The sequence below is a fragment of the Ranitomeya imitator genome, chromosome 5, assembly GCF_032444005.1.
Source record: "Ranitomeya imitator isolate aRanImi1 chromosome 5, aRanImi1.pri, whole genome shotgun sequence".
In the NCBI taxonomy this organism is placed as follows: domain Eukaryota; kingdom Metazoa; phylum Chordata; class Amphibia; order Anura; family Dendrobatidae; genus Ranitomeya; species Ranitomeya imitator.
Window position 1 is genome coordinate 186595007 of NC_091286.1, and position 20558 is coordinate 186615564.

General features: G+C 41.5%; 1 protein-coding gene across 2 annotated transcripts in view; it reads left to right on the plus strand.

Annotated features, from left to right (window-relative positions):
* The window catches only part of CNKSR3 (CNKSR family member 3), a 190809-nt gene that overhangs the window by 146877 nt on the left and 23374 nt on the right, over nt 1-20558 (plus strand). For both annotated transcript variants that reach the window (XM_069769415.1, XM_069769416.1), the window contains exons 7-8: nt 6733-6792; nt 13841-13909. In XM_069769415.1, coding sequence (XP_069625516.1) covers nt 6733-6792; nt 13841-13909 — 129 coding nt within the window. The remainder of the gene's footprint in view (nt 1-6732; nt 6793-13840; nt 13910-20558) is intronic.

Sequence of the window (20558 nt, forward strand, 5' to 3'; positions counted from 1 at the left end):
AAATGTTATACTCACTGTATTGCCACACAGATGAGACTGTTTGTGCCTGGTAAGAGAGGTGAAAGGACCTCTTGGTGCTGGTATCTCTGACAGAACTTGAGACATGTGGGCATTTATCTGAATGGGTGAGCCTGCATGTGCCCTGTATATGGACTGTTTTTGTTCCTTTATGCTGAAGAAAGGCTGTTTGTTTTCCATTCTGCACTTCAATAAATCTCCCTGTGTGACCCAGAAACTACTGTATGTGTCCGTGTGAATGCTACCAATTGTCTAAAAACGAGTAAATCCCTATAACAGATATTAAAATTGTAACTAAAATTCTTCCTTTAAGATTGAGTTGAGTACTGTCATCATTAATACATCCTGACCAAACTGGATTCATTCCAGGTAAAGCGACAGACATTAACATTCAGTGGCTATTCTTAAATACAGTATATCAACTGCACGCAGTGATACCTCTCCTGGTTTTGTTAGGTCTTTTGATGTATGTAAAGCCTTTAACTCTGTCGAATGGCAGTATTCACATTCACTACTACTGCGCCTCAAGTTTGATCCCAATTATGGTACGTGGGTTAAGCTACTATGTGATTTTCCTAGTGTAAGAATACAAAGTAACTTCTATATGTTGCAACCTTTTTCCCTTGCAAAGAGGGAATAGACCGGGTTCCCCCTGTCCCAATGCTTTTCACTGCGACTGTTAATCTATTGGCTATTTGCGGGTGTAGTGTGGCTAATGGTCGCATAGTCGATAGGGGGTATGTGTCGCAGAGATGGCTTGTCTCTGTGATGTAACCCAGAGTATTTTTCTCTAGTGCATGAAAGCACTAAGAGGTTCATTTGTTGCACCTGGGTCCGGGTTGCGGGTAGCTACGAGAGATGGGCGGGTCTGGCTACCCACATACCTCACCTCTGGGTGTGGTTACAGCCTGTTTAATGGAGGCTGTAGTTTCACATGGTCTGTGACAGGAGGCATTGAGGCTTCAGTGTGTGTTTTGCTGAGACACTGACCTGAACAGACGGACCCTCTGTGCTATATGAACTGTTTGTTTTTCTGTTTGTTTCCCTTTTTGTGCCGCAGAAGGCCATCTTTTGTTTGCTGAAACTTAAGCAGGTTTATGGAGCAAATAAGCCTGGCCGACATTTTTATGAAAACCTCTTCCTGTACTTACCTCAACCCACAGCCAAGTGAGTAAAACCTTACAGCAGGCTCGAATGTAATCCAAGGGTCTTAACCAGAAAAAGTATTTTTATACCTTAGTGTATGTAGTGGACATCAGCTCTTCCCTTATTTCTCTCCTGAGGTTGGTGGATGACTTTGGGTCATATTCTGGTTTTGAAGGTTAATTGTCAGAAAACAAATGGTTCTTTTCTCTCTGTCGCCTTCATATAGTCTTACCCAGATTCTAAATGTTTGTGTACTAGTTGCTAATAATTTTAAAGATAATCTGTCACTTTTTTGTTCTTTTTTGAGTTAATAATATGGACATACATCTTAAAGGGAACCTGTCACCTGAATTTGGCGGGACTGGTTTTGGGTCATATGGGCGGAGTTTTCGGGTGTTTGATTCACCCTTTCCTTACCCGCTGGCTGCATGCTGACTGCAATATTGGATTGAAGTTCATTCTCTGTCCTCCATAGTACACGCCTGCACAAGGCAAGATTGCTTTGCGCAGGCGTGTACTATGGAGGACAGAGAATGAACTTCAATCCAATATTGCAGCCAGCATGCAGCCAGCGGGTAAGGAAAGGGTGAATCAAACACCCGAAAACTCCGCCCATATGACCCAAAACCAGTCCCGCCAAATTCAGGTGACAGAGTCCCTTTAAATTGATGGTGCCTTGTTTAGTAAAAATCATCTTTTATAGCTTCGATCTTACAGGCTGTGGGGCATAGGCTGTCCGGAAGGTAAGATTGCCTCCAGTCTTCATTATACAAGATTTTTCTTCAAGTTCCCCTTTGACTTTGTGTGCACGGGAGGATAACCCGCGCCTGCCCATTTTGCCTGCCGTCGCTCCTCTGCTTTGTTCCGCTCTTCTGTGGGCACTGTCTTCAATTTTGATGTGATCAGACACTGAAGAGATCCTGTAATAGTAAAGATAGGTAGGCAACTTAAATCCAAACAACATCTCCCTCTATCCTTTATAGGGTGCATAAATCTCTTTGAAATTATATTTTATACATCTTTTTATATTTGCCCAAATTCTTGTATTTATTTAATTCCTCCCCTGTTATGATTGCTAGAAGAACAAGCTTGGTACGGACCTTCTACTGCCAAGGGCGTCCCTTAGAATCAGCATATTTAATTTGTAAGCACCTAGACATCATAAAGGCTTGGTGGCTCTTATCCATTTACTTCCAGGACACTCAGTTAGTGTACGTTGGTGGATAATAATTGACATGAGCAATGCCGCTACTGCACTAGCATGAGTTGAGTTGATGGATTTTTATAAGTGGTTAATCAATCTACTCTATAGATATAATGCAGGCCTCATCAGCTCCAGTACTTTAGACAGTAGCTAGAGTGTTGGCAATAGTACAGTATATATTGAGGGGACTAGCTAAACCACTAGTGTCACCTAGGGTGCTTCTCTGATTTAATCCTCACCTTCCATATTCATATCCTCTGGACAAGGTACTGTCAAATTCGCCTTTCATATTTACTCAGGTCAGAATTGCTTACCTCTCAGGATTTCCAAGTCAGATATGGGGCTTCTTATATTGCCAAGTTCCTATACATACAACTCCATGACACAGTGTGCTCACAGTTTGAAGCAGCGCCTGTGTCCCTGGGCTTTTCAAAATTGGAGGGGCTCTTTGGAACCTGAGTTTTACCTAAACTCCTCACACAACTTCACACTCTTGTCCAGTCATTTATTGTCAAGTCTTTTGATAAGGCTTATGTAAAATTGGTGGTGGGATATACCAGAATTGACGGTGGATGAATGGGGAGAGATGGAAGATACATTTTATTCCTCAGTGGTGAGTGCTAGGGAGAGCATGCAGACAGAATTTTTAAATAGACACACCAATCGAGAACTTATGAAGACACTGGACAAGAGTGTGAACTTGTGTGAGGAGTTTGTCTTTTATATTTACATTTCTGATCCAGTGTCTTCATAAGTTCTCGATTGGTGTGCCTATATTTGTTCATGAAGGGATCTTATTGGATATGAGGGTGTGCTGTTTTGCAGAATTTTTAAATAGAGTTTATTATACTTTAGAAAGGTTGAGGAGGTTTGGGACGGCTTTGGATTATTTGTGTTTTCATTGTGAAGTGGAGATGGACTATAGAGTCTGCACATACTTTAAAGAAAAGTCTGCACTTAATTTGATCTTGTCTGAACATTCTTCCATTCTGGTATAAGCGACTTCTGTTTCTTCATGAACACTTTGAATTCCCGATGGCAATAATGGTGAATCTTTTAGAGACTGAGTGCCCAAACTTCAATCTAAAATCCACCTAATTATCACAAAGTGCCAAAACGGCAATTTAACCGGAATACAGGTATTAGATTAGAAAAACAACTTGTATACTAGCGAGCTTTATAGTCTATAGCATAGAGCTTGTAAGCACTGTACTCCAAGCCTAAGATATTAGCCACCTATTATTGAAGTGGAGGTCTGTTCTTGAGAATGTAGAGGATTTATAATCAAAAGTAGAATTGCATAGTTGTTTGTTTTACAACCTGTTTGCTATTGTAAAGGTACCTTCACACATAACGATTTCGTTAACGATATCGTTGCAACGTCACCCTTTTTGTGACGTAGCAACGATCCCGCTAACGATCTCCTTATGTGTGACAGCGACCAACGATCAGGCCCCTGCTGGGAGATCGTTGGTCGTTGGGGAATGATCAGGACCTTTTTTTTGGTCGCTGATCACCCGCTGTCATCGCTGGATCGGCGTGTGTGACGGCGATCCAGCGATGTGTTCACTTGTAACCAGGGTAAATATCGGGTTACTAAGCGCAGGGCCACGCTTAGTAATCCAATATTTACCCTGGTTACCATTGTAAAAGTTAATAAAAAAAAAAACAAAAAAAAACACTACATACTCACATTCTGATGTCTGTCACGTCCCCCGGCGTCCACAGGGTTAAAACTGCTTTCGGCAGGAGCGCTGCTAATGCTGGCGCTGACAGTCAGTGCGGGAAGCTGACGACGGGGGACGTGACAGACATCAGAATGTGAGTATGTAGTGTTTTTTTTTTTACTTTTACAATGGTAACCAGGATAAATATCGGGTTACTAAGCGCGGCCCTGCACTTAGTAACCCGATGTTTACCCTGGTTACCCGGGGACTTCGGCATCGTTGAAGACAGTTTCAACGATGCCGAAGTCGTTCCCCTGATCGATGGTGGCTGGAGAGAGCTGTCTGTGTGACAGCTCCCCAGCGACCACACAACGACTTACCAACGATCACGGCCAGGTCGTATCGCTGGTCGTGATCGTTGGTAAGTCGTTTAGTGTAACGTTACCGTAACTCTTTAAGCCAAGGATGTCAAACTCAAATACACAGAAGGCCAAAGTTAAAAGCTTGGACAAAGTCACTGGCCAAGCATGATATTTAAAAAAAAAAAAATTCCTCAATTGAGTAAGTTTTTCCTTTTCAAATAAAACGATTAACGTTTGGAATTATAGTGGAATAATGTTATGTAAGAACAGTAAAAAAGCATATGGCCCAGTTTAAATATGTAATGACAAAGGATAAAAACCTTGAATAAAACAGATAAAGTATGATGCAAACAAAAGTGCTCCAAAACAAAGGATGATACCCTCACAGTGAATTTTTACACATGCACAGTATGATGACCCTACTGTACCCCCCCTCCCTCAATTCACCTGAATGGTGACCCAATCACAGTGTGTTTCTCCAACTATAATCCCCACATAACTCTCCAAACAGTATAATGGGCACAAAAAGTCCTCCATACAGTACAATGGTGCCACATAGTATTCCATACAGTGTAATGGGCCCCACATAGTCCTGAATTAAGTGTAATGGGCAACATATTCTGTATTGAGCACTAACTGGGCCCTGCATTGCCTTCCATACAGTATAATGGCCCTACATAGTGCTCCATATAGTATAATATGCCCCACACAGTGCTCCATACAGTATAATAGCCCAACAGGGTGCTCCATACTGTATAAGGGCCCCAAGTAGCGCTTCATACTGAATAATGGCCCTATATATTGCTCCGTACTGTATAATGGCCTCACATAGTTCTCCATACCGTATTATGGCCTCACAAAAAAAAAAAAAACTCTCACCTACGCCCGATTCAGCACTGATCTGGTCTCTTCATATATCACAGTCCTACCTGTGGGCACACGCACCAGCTACGCAGCAGTATTGCCGCCGCCATTCTGCTCAGCCCGCGAGCCATCCCCCTCATCACTAGCGCCGCCACCCTCACCCTCCTCAGCACGCGCACAGACTGATGGGAGGGTGCATGGCCGGATGGGAGAGAGTACGTGTGCCGTCCCATCAGGCTGTGCAGAGAAGAGTGGCCCAGGTGCTAGTGATGAGGGAGATGGCAAACGGACGAAGGAGAGTGATAACAGCGCTAGAGCTGAGGAGATGGCATGCGTGTCCACCGGGAGGGCTCTGCGTGCTCCCTCTGGCCCGTGTGCCATAGGATCGCCACCACTGCCCTATGGTATTGTCCTCTACATTGTGTCGGCTAGGTGTTATACATGAGCTTATTGTATTATTATAATTATAATGGCATGAAAATTTACGGAAATCCCCTGTATGCTCCATTAGCTGCAATTATATGAAATCTTCTACATGCATAGGAGATGTGCTTATACGATCGATAAGTGGTTAGCATAGCAGACACTGCCTACTAGGATACCCAGCGGCACTTGCTATATATTTAGTTCTATCATATGTCTGCCTAAGCTGTTGGTTAATGATATTTTGAAGAGGGATGATGGGTTTGGGGAGCGAAATGATTGGGTGTTGTGTATGAGGTTGTATGTATTAAATGTATGGATATGATTCTTTAGTTGTTAATGTTTCTTATGCAAGACATAATATTGATCTAGTCAGATATTGAACTGGCTTCAGTGGACATTGATGTTACTTATTGATTCTAATGGTTGCTAAAGTTAATATTTTCATAGTGTTAAAAAATTGAAAATAAAGCCTTTAAAAAAAAACAGTTACGGTACTCAAGGTTGTTTTTAAATAAAATATTATATATACAAAGTATTACTTACATTCTTTTAAAATGAAGCCCAGATGCTGAATCTTTGCAGCCCAGAATCCTTTATTCAAATGTTTCCATGACCATAGTCATGAGTCCCTGTTCTCAGAAGAATCCAATTTAGGCTTTGTGCACATGTACAGGATTTTTCGCAATAAAAACGCATGAAAAAACGCATACATATGCATCCTATCATTTAGAATGCATTCCGCAATTTTTGTGCACATGATGCGTTTTTTTCCATGGAAAAACACATCGCGGTAAAAAAAAAAGCAGCATGTTCATTAATTTTGCAGATTTTTCACGTTTTTCCCGCTATTTAATGCATTAGGAAAGCTCCGGAAAAAAAACGTGCAAAAAAGCGTGAAAAAAAAAACGCATGCGGATTTCTGGCAGAAATGTCCGGTTTTTGTCAGGAAATTTCTGCAAGAAATCCTGAATGTGTGGACATACCCTTAATCTTTACATATGTTCACAAGAATACATGTGACCATTTGCCATTTTCCTCTCCCTAGGGAATGTATATCAAGTCCACATATGACGGGCTCCATGTCATTACAGGAACTACAGAAAACGTAAGTGAAATCAGTCTCCCAATTTAGTCCCCCATGGCTTTGTTGCTCTGAGATTTATTACAAATGATTTGCAGTTAGTTAGCATTATATTAAAGGGAACCTCTGCAGGTTAACAGCGTCCTCAACCTGCCCGTCGCCGGAACTTAGAGCCCCACTGCCTGGAGGAAGATAACTTTATTCCCTCTGGCAGCATTCGGCGTTCAGTCATAGGGGCGGTTGATAGCGTTTTTCACGTGACAAGTTCCCTTTAAGTATAGATAACTTTGGCAAATGTTGAATGATAGGAGCCGAATAAAAAACATTACACAATATGTATGATGCATTGTAAATCCGTAACATGTGGGGTTATGAGCATTTTTCAAGCTGTTTCAAACATTTGTAATTGATCTTGGATCCTCACTCAACATTTCTTGGCATTGTATAAGACCAAAAAAGCAGACCGCATCCTATAACAATGTAGACTGAAAATGTACTTGCAGTGCAACGACAAGGGATAAAAATGGAAAACTGCGTATGGGCCTAAAATATAAAATGTATGATTAACTTGCTGAGCACAACAGTTTTTTTGCATATATTACCCTGCTAGAAATCTACATGCTGATTAACTGCAGTGTAATTCTAAAATGTTGGGTAGTGTTCACACACTGTTAGGGTATATGTCCACCTTCAGGATGGCCGGTGGTTTGGTCGGAGCGGCAAACCCGCTCTGCGCTAAGCTCCGCCCCCTTCTGTGACGCGATGATACCGGATGTGTTCATAGCACACATCCGGGATTATCGCACCACACCATAGGGCCCTGTGTTATACCTTGCGGCGACGCAGAGTCGCCGCAAGGTATACGGACATGCTGCGATCTTAAAAGACGCGCCGCATGTCCGGAGTCGCAGGGCCGCCGGGTGCGTATTACCACGCATAGTGGAGACGGGATTTAATTAAATCCCCTCCACTATGCTGTAACATCTGGACGCTGCATGTTTGACGCTGCGTCTCTATGCAGCGTCAAACACGCAGCGTTTCCTGAACGTGGACACATACCCTTACTTTGCTGCTTTTTTTGCAGTAATTTTCCAAATTTGATTGCAGAATTGTGCATGCTCATATATCGCATATACAGCACACAGTGGGTATTCCCCCCACAGTCGTGATAGTAAGTTTGCGATTTGCATACTCCCAGCCACATTCATTCAATTCGCTTGCATTGAGCGAGACTGCTCCCATCGGACTGTGGCCTGGTACAGTGGGGCAAAAAAGTATTTAGTCAGTCAGCAATAGTGCAAGTTCCACCACTTAAAAAGATGAGAGGCGTCTGTAATTTACATCATAGGTAGACCTCAACTATGAGAGACAAACTGAGAAAAAAAAATCCAGAAAATCACATTGTCTGTTTTTTTAACATTTTATTTGCATATTATGGTGGAAAATAAGTATTTGGTCAGAAACAAAATTTCATCTCAATACTTTGTAATATATCCTTTGTTGGCAATGACAGAGGTCAAACGTTTTCTGTAAGTCTTCACAAGGTTGCCACACACTGTTATTGGTATGTTGGCCCATTCCTCCATGCAGATCTCCTCTAAAGCAGTGATGTTTTTGGCTTTTCGCTTGGCAACACGGACTTTCAACTCCCTCCAAAGGTTTTCTATAGGGTTGAGATCTGGAGACTGTCTAGGCCACTCCAGGACCTTGAAATGCTTCTTACGAAGCCACTCCTTCGTTGCCCTGGCGGTGTGCTTTGGATCATTGTCATGTTGAAAGACCCAGCCACGTTTCATCTTCAATGCCCTTGCTGATGGAAGGAGGTTTGCACTCAAAATCTCACGATACATGGCCCCATTCATTCTTTCATGTACCCGGATCAGTCGTCCTGGCCCCTTTGCAGAGAAACAGCCCCAAAGCATGATGTTTCCACCACCATGCTTTACAGTAGGTATGGTGTTTGATGGATGCAACTCAGTATTCTTTTTCCTCCAAACACGACAAGTTGTGTTTCTACCAAACAGTTCCAGTTTGGTTTCATCAGACCATAGGACATTCTCCCAAAACTCCTCTGGATCATCCAAATGCTCTCTAGCAAACTTCAGACGGGCCCGGACATATACTGGCTTAAGCAGTGGGACACGTCTGGCACTGCAGGATCTGAGTCCATGGTGGCGTAGTGTGTTGCTTATGGTAGGCCTTGTTACATTGGTCCCAGCTCTCTGCAGTTCATTCACTAGGTCCCCCCGCGTGGTTCTGGGATTTTTGCTCACCGTTCTTGTGATCATTCTGACCCCACGGGGTGGGATTTTGTGTGGAGCCCCAGATCGAAGGAGATTATCAGTGGTCTTGTATGTCTTCCATTTTCTAATTATTGCTCCCACTGTTGATTTCTTCACTCCAAGCTGGTTGGCTATTGCAGATTCAGTCTTCCCAGCCTGGTGCAGGGCTACAATTTTGTTTCTGGTGTCCTTTGACAGCTCTTTGGTCTTCACCATAGTGGAGTTTGGAGTCAGACTGTTTGAGGGTGTGCACAGGTGTCTTTTTATACTGATAACAAGTTTAAACAGGTGCCTTTACTACAGGTAATGAGTGGAGGAAAGAGGAGACTCTTAAAGAAGAAGTTACAGGTCTGTGAGAGCCAGAAATCTTGATTGTTTGTTTCTGACCAAATACTTATTTTCCACCATAATATGCAAATAAAATGTTAAAAAAACAGACAATGTGATTTTCTGGATTTTTTTTTCTCAGTTTGTCTCCCATAGTTGAGGTCTACCTATGATGTAAATTACAGACGCCTCTCATCTTTTTAAGTGGTGGAACTTGCACTATTGCTGACTGACTAAATACTTTTTTGCCCCACTGTATATGCATGTTGCATATTTACGGTCGCATTACCACCATCGCCGGATCAGTGAATCTTCACAACGTGCAGTGCGTGCAATGTGAGGATGCATGAGTCTGCAGTCACACAGAATGATAGCAGACTGAATGACAGACAAGGGTTGAAGCTCTGTAGTTAATGGTGAATTATATGTACAATGCACCCTAGCAATCAGTGGCCCCATTCTAACTTTACGTGGTCTACTACGTCATGACTTATTTGCTGTGGTTCCTAAGTGTTTCCACTGCACAACTCCTAGTTGATGGTGGAACATTTAACAAGAAGAAATTTCACAATCTGACGTGTTACTATGGTGGTATATTATTACAGTATCACTCTGGGATCAGGGAGCTCTTCCTTTCACGTCCAGGCCCTCGCCTTTCCTTGGCAAGAGGCTGGATGTTATACATTGTGCTTATGACACTGAATGAAAAACCTGATTTCAGTGACTGAGAGGTGCATCTTAGTACTTTCATAAATAAAGAATTACATCTATACAAGTGGAGGAATAGAACTAAGCAGCTTCACGTGAGAAAAAGTTGGGTATAGTAATAGATCAAAGTCTGCATATGAGTCAACAGTGTGATTCAGCATTAAAAAAGGCAATCACAGTTCCAGGTGTGTATTAAGAGAAGCAGAGTCTAGAAAACGTGAAGTAATTATCGCCCCTGTACTCCTCCTTAGTAAAGCTGGTCAACTGGAATAATGTGTCCAGTTCTGGGCACCACATTTAAAAAAAAAAAAAAAATACATTAGAAAATTGGAGTAAGTTCAGAGAAGAGCTTCCAGAATGGTAAGCGGACTGCAAAGTATGTCCTACGAGGAACGGTTAAAGGATCTGGGAATGTTTAGCTTGCAAAAAAAAAAAAAAAGGCTAAGAGGAGACTTAATAGCTATGTACAAATATCTAAAGGGATGTCCCAGTGTAGAGGGATCATCATTTATTCTCATTTGCACATGGAAACACGAACAATGGAATAAAACTAATAAAAGAACCTGAAGACCCACCTCTTCAGACAAGCCTACAACCTGCAGCTACCACCGATCGACCAAACCGCTGCATGACCATCTCTACCCTCACCTACTGTATTCTCACCCATCCCTTGTAGATTGTGAGCCCTCGCGGGCAGGGTCCTCATTCCTCCTGTACCAGTTATGACTTGTATTGTTTAAGATTATTGTACTTGTTTTCATTATGTATACCCCTCCTCACATGTAAAGCGCCATGGAATAAATGGCGCTATAACAATAAATAATAATAATAATAATAACTGAAAGGGAGAAGATACAGATTAAATATTAGAAAAAACTTCTTGACAGTGAGGGTGATCAATGAGTGGAACAGGCTGCCACGAGAGGTAGTGAGTTCTCCTTCAATGGAAGTTTTCAAACACACTATGAACAATACCCACTGATACATGTTCAATACCAATAAAGGTTCAATGCCTTTATAACAAGGACATGATCAAATTGATCACGGACACTCCAAAATAGCTCCTACACAGACTCACGGAGTAGTGTCCAAATTTTTGAATAATAAGAATAAATTTTATTAATGAATAATATCAAGACCATCAATAATGAAAACAAATGAAACAAAAGTCACATTAATTTCTTTAAAAACAGCTCATCATAGACAAGGCACAAAGGAAGGCCTTTGTGTAATACACCACAAGGATACCTGGTCACTGAGAATCTATATAGGCTGACTAGCAGGCAGGAAGGGCTTTGTCTAATGTCACAAAGTGCATAGTGCATAAGGCAAGGTGCAAATGTTAGGTTAGATGGAGAGTCTGACACACCAAGAAATATATACCAGGGCAGAAGGCAAAATTGGGAAAGGTATGTGCTATTCCAAAAAAGCCCACTTGTCAATTACATTGCCCAGGAACTAATAGATAACAAGTACCATCCTGCTTACCCATGTGGCCTGTCAGTGTGTCCTAGCAGTCCTGACGCGCGTTTCGCGTGGACTTCCTCGGGGGATTGTGGCTGTGTGTGTCTCAAATCACTCGACCCTTATAAATGTGTTCCCCAGGTGTCCGGTATAAGCGGCGCCATTAGTGGCGCATGCGCACTGGATCCCGGGCCAAGTGTGGACGACACTCCCCCAGCCTCTCATGTGACACGGCAGATCAGAGGGAAATCCCTCATGTGGTCAAAAACCTGCCGCGTCACGAACGGAAGCCGGAGACATGCGTCCTGGACCCGGACACAGCGGGCATGCGTGCACGCCCGAAGATGCCATAATGGAAAAGGGAAGGTAGAAAGGGAAACAGGTATAGTACATAGAAGAAGAAGAAAAGTGTGTTCCAGTATTGCAAGTGCAGAGAAATACATTTATAAATACAGCGCCAGGTAATTGTACTTTACAGATATCCAGTTTAACCAGTCCATCTTTTTTATCAAAAAAACAAAACAAACAAAAGTAAAAAATAAGTATAATAAGCACAAAAATATATCCAGACATATACATCTGTGTAGCTACTGGTGATGTAAATTGACAGGCTCCCAGGTCGCATTCAGGGGTGATTAGTTCTGGCATCTGATTGGAAAACGCGCTTCTTAATGGCAGAACCATTGATTCGACTTTTCAAGGACCAGAGAGTGAGAAACTTGATGGCATAAATTGATAAGACATATACTGAAAAAATATAAAAACACACACAAATTAAAATCCAAAAAGGGATATCACCAAGAGCTTATAAAAACGAGGAGAAGCTTTAGCTGCTCATTCAGACCCATAGGGGTGATGGTATCTAGAGTGGTTATCCACCGACATTCTATCTGTGCCAGTGTACGATTCCAATCGCCACCCCTAATGCCACATCTAACTTGGTCAATACCATGTATCTTCAAATCCTTTGGGTTTCAATGGAAGTCTTCAAACAGAGGCTGGACAGACACATGTCTGAGATGGTTTACTGAATCCTGCATTATTATATAATTATTTAATAATTATTATTTAATTATTATTATATATATATATATTATAATATAATATATTATTTCATTATTATTATTTTATAATTATTATATAGTTATTATCCTGCATTATTATTATATTGATCAGGGGGTTGGACACGATGACCCTGGAGTTACCTTCTAACTGAACATTCTATGATGTTATGATCCTATTCTATGAAATATTACCAATTTACTACCAACCTGTCAAGGAACCCATCCAAACATCATTGTAATGGGAAACTATCATATGAATATTTATTTACAGTGTCATACAATTGTATGTGTTTGATATAACAACAGCTATAGAGTTTAGTAGTTATATAAAAATAACCTCAAACACTGTAGGAAACGTAAAGTATGCAAAACAAGAATTTGTCAAATGTATCCATTCATGTACAGTTCTTCATTTATCTGCTGGGCCAAGTCAAGTTTATGATTCATTATTTCCTATGGAACATTCCTCTGCTGACAAGTTTTCCACCTTAGTCGCCATTGCCCATGTCTGCAGCTTACCAAGACGACCAGCAGCAATTAAAAGCACAGTTGTGTGTGAAGAAAGAGAGCTTGTGTTCCTCTTTTCTTGCAGATTCAAAGTCTCCTGAAGGTGTTTTTGGTAAATCCCATTTTTAATTAGGCGGCTGAATAAAAGGCTTAATTAATTTACTTCCAACAGAGCACATGCGTTTTTATCCGATTATTAGATTCTTTTTTTTCTAGCATCTTACTGCGTGGCTTAATGAGGAGACTGGTACCATTTTGTTATGCACTTGTTGCTATGGAATTTCGTGTACCATTTTGAAGAATGTTTTACTTTTTCGGTTTCAATGACCAGCAGAACATTCACTACTAAGGCTATTCAGAGACAAATTAGAAGTAAACATTTGCCGTAGAGTCTTAGAGCTCTAAATAAATGAGAATGATGGTTCCCTTTATCCTTCAGGCTATTCTCTGGTGTTACCTGGATTGAAAAAGTCAGACAAATTGTTGTATGATTTACCCACAAAATGGAACACTCAAAAATGGCAAACATAATGGAAAGATACAAAACTTTTGTTATGACATTGTATGATAAGACATGGCATCATCCAGGCTTGCTCCATAGAAACAGTTCCACAGATCTTCTCTCAAACTGTTTTAATTACGTGTAACAAAACAATCTCCACTGAAAACAGGTCTGGGCATCTTGGTTGATTTTGTTTTTCCTTTTTTCCATCTCCCCAGTCACCAGCCGATTTCTCCCGAAAGATTCATGCAGGTGATGAAGTGATACAAGTTAGCCACCAGACTGTGGTAAGCTGTGTTGTATTATTGTAGCATTTTTTGCAGAGTTATATGGAACCTATCATTTCAGAAAACGCTATTTACCTGCAGAGGTAGGGTCAATCAGATGTGAGTGATAACTTTATTTGCTCTGCACTCCTGGCGGCTCCTGGGAGGAAATGACTTTATTTTCTCCCAGGACCAAACTTTCATTAAGCTGGCCAGAACGCATTGTAATGCTATTTACCTAATACTAACCCTATATCTGCAGGCAAATAGTGTTTTTTGAGGTGACAGGTACCCTTTAAAATGTATGTGCTGTTTCAGCAGGGTGTCTGTTTGTACCTCTGGTTTGCTCTCTAAGGCTACTTTCACACATCAGGTTTTCGCCGTCAGGCTCAATCCGGCTAAATTTAAACAAAAAAACTGATTCGGCGAATGTTGCAGCCGGATCTGTTTTTTTCCCATAGAATTGTATTTAGTGCCGGATTGCGCCAGATGACATTGCGTTTCGTCTGGTTTTCGCCAGATCCGGCAAATCTGACGTTTCCGGTTTCTGGAAAAAACATCCATAGCAACGTTTTTTTGTCTCCGGCGAAAAAGCCGGAAGCGCCGGTTCCGGCACTTCTGGCTGTTTGCTAGAATGGGAGCCTGAAGGTGCCGGATACGGAAAATGCCGGATTCTTAAAACTGAGCATGCTCTAAATTTTTTTTTTATCAAATTATCTAGATATGCTAGTCGGATCCGTCGAATCAGTTTTTCACAATCTGCGTCGGATCCATTTTTTCCAACATTCGCCGGATTGTGCCTGATGCAAAAAACCTGATGTGTGAAAGTAGCCTAAGCCAACCCTCCTCTACATATAACTTTATGAGCAGCAATTGGCATCTCATCTCTGTGAGCTGAAAATCTGTATTAACAGAAGACAAATTTTACCAACTGACCTGTGAATGGTTGATGACATAGAGAAAGGCATTTTTCACTTGTACTATTCATGTATGTCAAAAATCAAATGACTTAAATACTCAACAGGGTTAGCTCAAGAAAAATCATGTAAATACCCAAATAATCTTTATTATTAAAACCAAGGCACACAATGCCACCAACAGTGACCAAACTAAAACAACAAAACACAGTGTCCAACCCAATAAAAACTATGGGATTCTACTAGAAATCCCTAACTAGGACCCTAGATACACCCTACCTGCCAGCGTATTGGCGCCCCTGCTCCACGATGGCTGACCCTGGGGGCCCTATTACAACCTGCAGCCGCTAATGAACCCTTCTACCCGCAGGCTACAGGACCTCTATTGCTAGACAGGCAAGTACTGTCCTAAGGGGAAGACTAGAACCCAAAAAGCATAAAAACAATATGAACACAAGCAGGGCAAGACAGGTGTAATATATAGCAGATATGAGCAGATGCTGGTAACCACTCTGGTGGCTGGTGTTAGATATCCACCTCCACCATATCCCAGATTTATGTATAGCTAGAGAGGTTTCCTTAGACCTTAACCCCTTTCTGCCATTAGACGTACTATTCCGTCCATGTGGGGTGGGCTTTACTTCCCAAGGACGGAATAGTACGTCATAGGCGATCGGCCGCGCTCACGGGGGGAGCGCGGCCGGGTGTCAGCTGCTTATCGCAGCTGACATCCGGCACTATGTGCCAGGAGCGGTCACGGACCGCCCCCGGCACATTAACCCCTGGCACACCGCGATCAAACATGATCGCGGTGTGCCGGCGGTGCAGGGAAGCATCGCGCAGGGAGGGGGCTCCCTGCGGGCTTCCCTGAGACCCCCGCAGCAACGCGATGTGATCGCGTTGCTCCGGGGGTCTCCCACCTCCTTCCTGCAGCAAGTCCCGGATCCAAAATGGCCGCGGATCCGGGTCCTGCAGGGAGGGAGGTGGCTTACCAAGTGCCTGCTCAGAGCAGGCACTTGGTAACGCTGCACTGCTCTCAGACAGATCGGTGATCTGCCAGAGTGCTGTGCAAACTGGCAGATCACCGATCTGTATTGTCCCCCCCTGGGACAAAGTAAAAAAGTAAAAAAAAAAAATTTACAAATGTGTAAAAAAAAAAATATATATATTATTCCCATAAATACATTTCTTTATCTAAATAATAAAAAAAAAAACAATAAAAGTACACATATTTAGTATCGCCGCGTCCGTAACGACCCGACCTATAAAACTGTCCCACTAGTTAACCCCTTCAGTAAACACCGTAAGAAAAAAAAAAAAAAAGAGACAAAAAACAACGCTTTATTATCATACCGCCGAACAAAAAGTGGAATAACACGCGATCAAAAAGACGGATATAAATATCCATGGTACCGCTAAAAGCGTCATCTTGTCCCGCAAAAAACGAGCCGCCATACAGCATCATCAGCGAAAAAATAAAAAAGTTATAGTCCTGAGAATAAAGCGATGCAAAAATAATTATTTTTTCTATAAAATAGTTTTTATCGTATAAAAGCGCCAAAACATAAAAAAATGATATAAATGAGGTATTGCTGTAATCGTACTGACCCGAAGAATAAAACTGCTTTATCAATTTTACCAAACGCGGAACGGTATAAACGCCTTCCCCAAAAGAAATTAATGAATACCTGGCTTTTGGTAATTCTGCCTCACAAAAATCGGAATAAAAAGCGATAAAAAAATGTCACGTGCCCGAAAATGTTACCAATAAAAACGTCAACTCGTCCCGCAAAAAACAAGACCTCAGATGACTTTGTGGACCAAAATATGGAAAAATTATAGCTCTCAAAATGTGGTAACGCAAAAAATATTTTTTGCAATAAAAAGCGTCTTTCAGTGTGTGACGGCTGCCAATCATAAAAATCTGCTAAAAAACCCGCTATAAAAGTAAATCAAACCCCCCTTCATCACCCCTTTAGTTAGAGAAAAATAAAAAAATTAAAAAAATGTATTTATTTCCATTTTCCCATTAGAGTTAGGGCTAGGGTTAGGGTTAGGGCTAGGGTTAGGGTTAGGGCTAGGGTTAGGGCTAGGGTTAGGGCTAGGGTTAGGGTTATGGTTAGGGCCAGGGTTAGGGCTACAGTTAGGGTTAAGGCTACAGTTAGGGTTGGGGCTAAAGTTAGGGGTAGGGTTTGGATTACATTTGCGGTTGGGATTAGGGTTAGGGGTGTGTCTGGGTTAGAGGTGTGGTTAGGGTTACCGTTGGGATTAGGGTTAGGGGTGTGTTTGGATTAGGGTTTCAGTTATAATTGGGAGGTTTCCACTGTTTAGACACATCAGGGGCTCTCCAAACGCGACATGGCGTCCGATCTCAATTCCAGCCAATTCTGCGTTGAAAAAGTAAAACAGTGCTCCTTCCCTTCCGAGCTCTCCCGTGTGTCCAAACAGGAGTTTACCCCAACATATGGGGTATCAGCGTACTCAGGACAAATTGGACAACAACTTTTGGGGACCAATTTCTCCTGTTACCCTTGGGAAAATACAAAACTGGAGGCTAAAAAATAATTTTTGTGGGAAAAAAAAAGATTTTTTATTTTCACGGCTCTGCGTTAGAAACTGTAGTGAAACACTTGGGAGCTCAAAGTTCTCACAACACATCTAGATAAGTTCCTTGGGGGGTCTAGTTTCCAATATGGGGTCACTTGTGGGGGGTTTCTACTGTTTAGGTACATTAGGGGCTCTGCAAACGCAATGTGACGCCTGCAGACCATTCCATCTAAGTCTGTATTCCAAATGGCGCTCCTTCCCTTCCGAGCCCTCCCATGCGCCCAAACGGTGGTTTCCCCCCCACATATGGGGTATTAGCGCACTCAGGACAAATTGCACAACAACTTTTGGGGTCCAATTTCTCCTGTTACCCTCGGGAAAATACAAAACTGGGGACTAAAAAATAATTTTTGTGGGAAAAAATTTTTGTTTTATTTTTACGGCTCTGCATTATAAACTTCTGTGAAGCTCTTGGTGGGTCTAAGTGCTCACCACACATCTAGATAAGTTCCTTAGGGGGTCTACTTTCCAAAATGGTGTCACTTGTGGGGGGTTTCAATGTTTAGGCACATCAGTGGCTCTCCAAACGCAACATGGCGTCTCATCTCAAATCCTGTGAATTTTGCATTGAAAAGTCAAACGGCGCTCCTTCCCTTCCGAGCTCTCCCATGCGCCCAAACAGTGGTTTACCCCCACAAATGGGGTATCAGCGTACTCAGGACAAATTGTACAACAACTTTTTGGTTCCAATTTCTTCTCTTACCATTGGGAAAATAAAAAATTGGGGGCGAAAAGATAATTTTTGTGAAAAAAAAATGATTTTTTATGTTTACGATTCTGCATTATAAACTTCTGTGAAGCACTTGGTGGGTCAAAGTGCTCACCACACCTCTAGATAAGTTCCTTAGGGGGTCTACTTTCCAAAATGGTGTCACTTCTGGGGGGATTCAATGTTTAGGCACATCAGTGGCTCTCCAAACGCAACATGGCGTCCCATCTCAATTCCAGTCAATTTTGCATTGAGAAGTCAAATGGCGCTCCTTCGCTTCCAAGCTCTGTCATGCGCCCAAACAGTGGTTTACCTCCACTTATGGGGTATCGGCGTACTCAGGACAAATTGTACAACAAGGTTTGGGGTCCATTTTCTCCTGTAACCCTTGGTAAAATAAAACAAATTGGAGCTGAAGTAAATTTTTTGTGAAAAAAAGTTAAATGTTAATTTTTATTTAAACATTCTAAAAATTCCTGTGAAACACCTGAAGGGTTAATAAACTTCTTGAATGTGGTTTTGAGAACCTTGAGGGGTGCAGTTTTTAGAATGGTGTCACACTTGGGTATTTTCTATCATATAGACCCCTCAAAATGACTTCAAATGAGATGTGGTCCCTAAAATAAAATGGTGTTGTAAAAACGAGAAATTGCTGGTCAACTTTTAACCCTTATAACTCCCTAACAAATAAAAATTTTGGTTCCAAAATTGTGCTGATGTAAAGTAGACATGTGGGAAATGTTACTTATTAAGTATTTTGTGTGACATATCTCTGTGATTTAATTGCATAAAAATTCAAAGTTGGAAAATTGCGACATTTTCAAAATTTTCGCCATATTTTCGTTTTTTTCACAAATAAACGCAGGTAATATCAAAGAAATTTTACCACTATCATGAAGTACAATATGTCAGGATCACCGGGATCCGTTGAAGCGTTCCAGAGTTATAACCTCATAAAGGGACAGTGGTCAGAATTGTAAAAATTGGCCCGGTCCATAACGTGCAAACCACCCTTGGGGGTAAAGGGGTTAATGATCAGAGGTCTGTTTTCTAGTGGAATCCCATAGTTTTTATTGGGTTGGACACTGTGTTTTGTTGTTTTAGTTTGGTCACTGTTGGTGGCATTGTGTGCCTTGGTTTTAATAATAAAGATTATTTGGGTATTTACATGATTTTACTATTCATGTATGGAAAAATAATTAAAACAGTTAATCTTTTGCAGAAAGTATGGATGGTTACACTTATTACACACCTAGAAATATTGCCACCATCCTGTTGACATGTGGTATGAAACCATACACCCTTTAGGGCCAGTAGTAACATAGAAAAACAAATAGAATACATAAGAGTAGATTTAATGCAGATGACAGCTGGAGGTTGAAATTAGTGTTAAAAACACAGGAGTGTAGGAGAAATGGAAGAAAATAGTTGCACAGAACTCTGTAGAGGAATATGAATGGTGTTTCTCCATCATCATGGTGCCAAGGGCTTCCCAGACTGGCAATGACATTGCATCTGTATCCAAATGCCACTGCTCTTCCTAAACCAAGGCTGTGTGCACACGTTGCTGATTTTTTTGCGTTTTTTTAGCGTTTTTCGCATCCCATCATTTAGAATGAATTCCGCATGTTTTGTGTACATGATGCGGGTTTTTTTCTGTGAAAAAAACGCATCGCGGTAAAAAACGCAGCGCGTTCATTAATTTTGCGGGTTTTTTGCGGATTTCCCACTATAAAATGCATTGGGAAATGTCCAGAAAAAAACGCACCAAAAACGCGCAAAAAACACATGCAGATTTCTTGCAGAAAATTTCAGGTTTTTCTCAGGAATTTTTTGCAAGAAATCCTGAACGTGTGTACATGGCCTAATAGGTAGGCAGACACAATATGGCTGTCATTCTGGCACCAGGCTGGGCACTGGCCTATCCATGCAAGTTTTTTGGTAAGGCGCCCAACCTTCAGCCTGAAGCTCCATAAGATATCATCCGATCATGCCCAACAGCTTCCCACAATAAGCGACTAACTGGAAAATCTGGCTAAACCTACTGTGACCCCTCAAGGTTCTTTTCTTGGTAACTTAAAATATACCAAAGGGCCTTATTCTCGCCACTAAAAGGAGCTAACATCTGGTTCTCTGACCAAGATAAATCTGTCCGGCTCCTACTGAACTGATGACGTAGAATTAGAGAGTTGGAACTGGCTAACCGATGATCCAGGAAGATTGTCAATTTTATGGCATATGGCTAATGGAAAAGCACCATTTAACTTAACTTAGGAAGTTGCATTGTCGTAGTGAGAGGGCAGTGAAGAATTTTACACTCATTAGCAGAAGAATTTGTTTATTAATATCACATTTATTTAAACAACGTATTTCTTTATTTCTTATTCTCTTTCAAAGGAAAAAATGTGATACTCATTAGGAAATTTGAACATTTTCT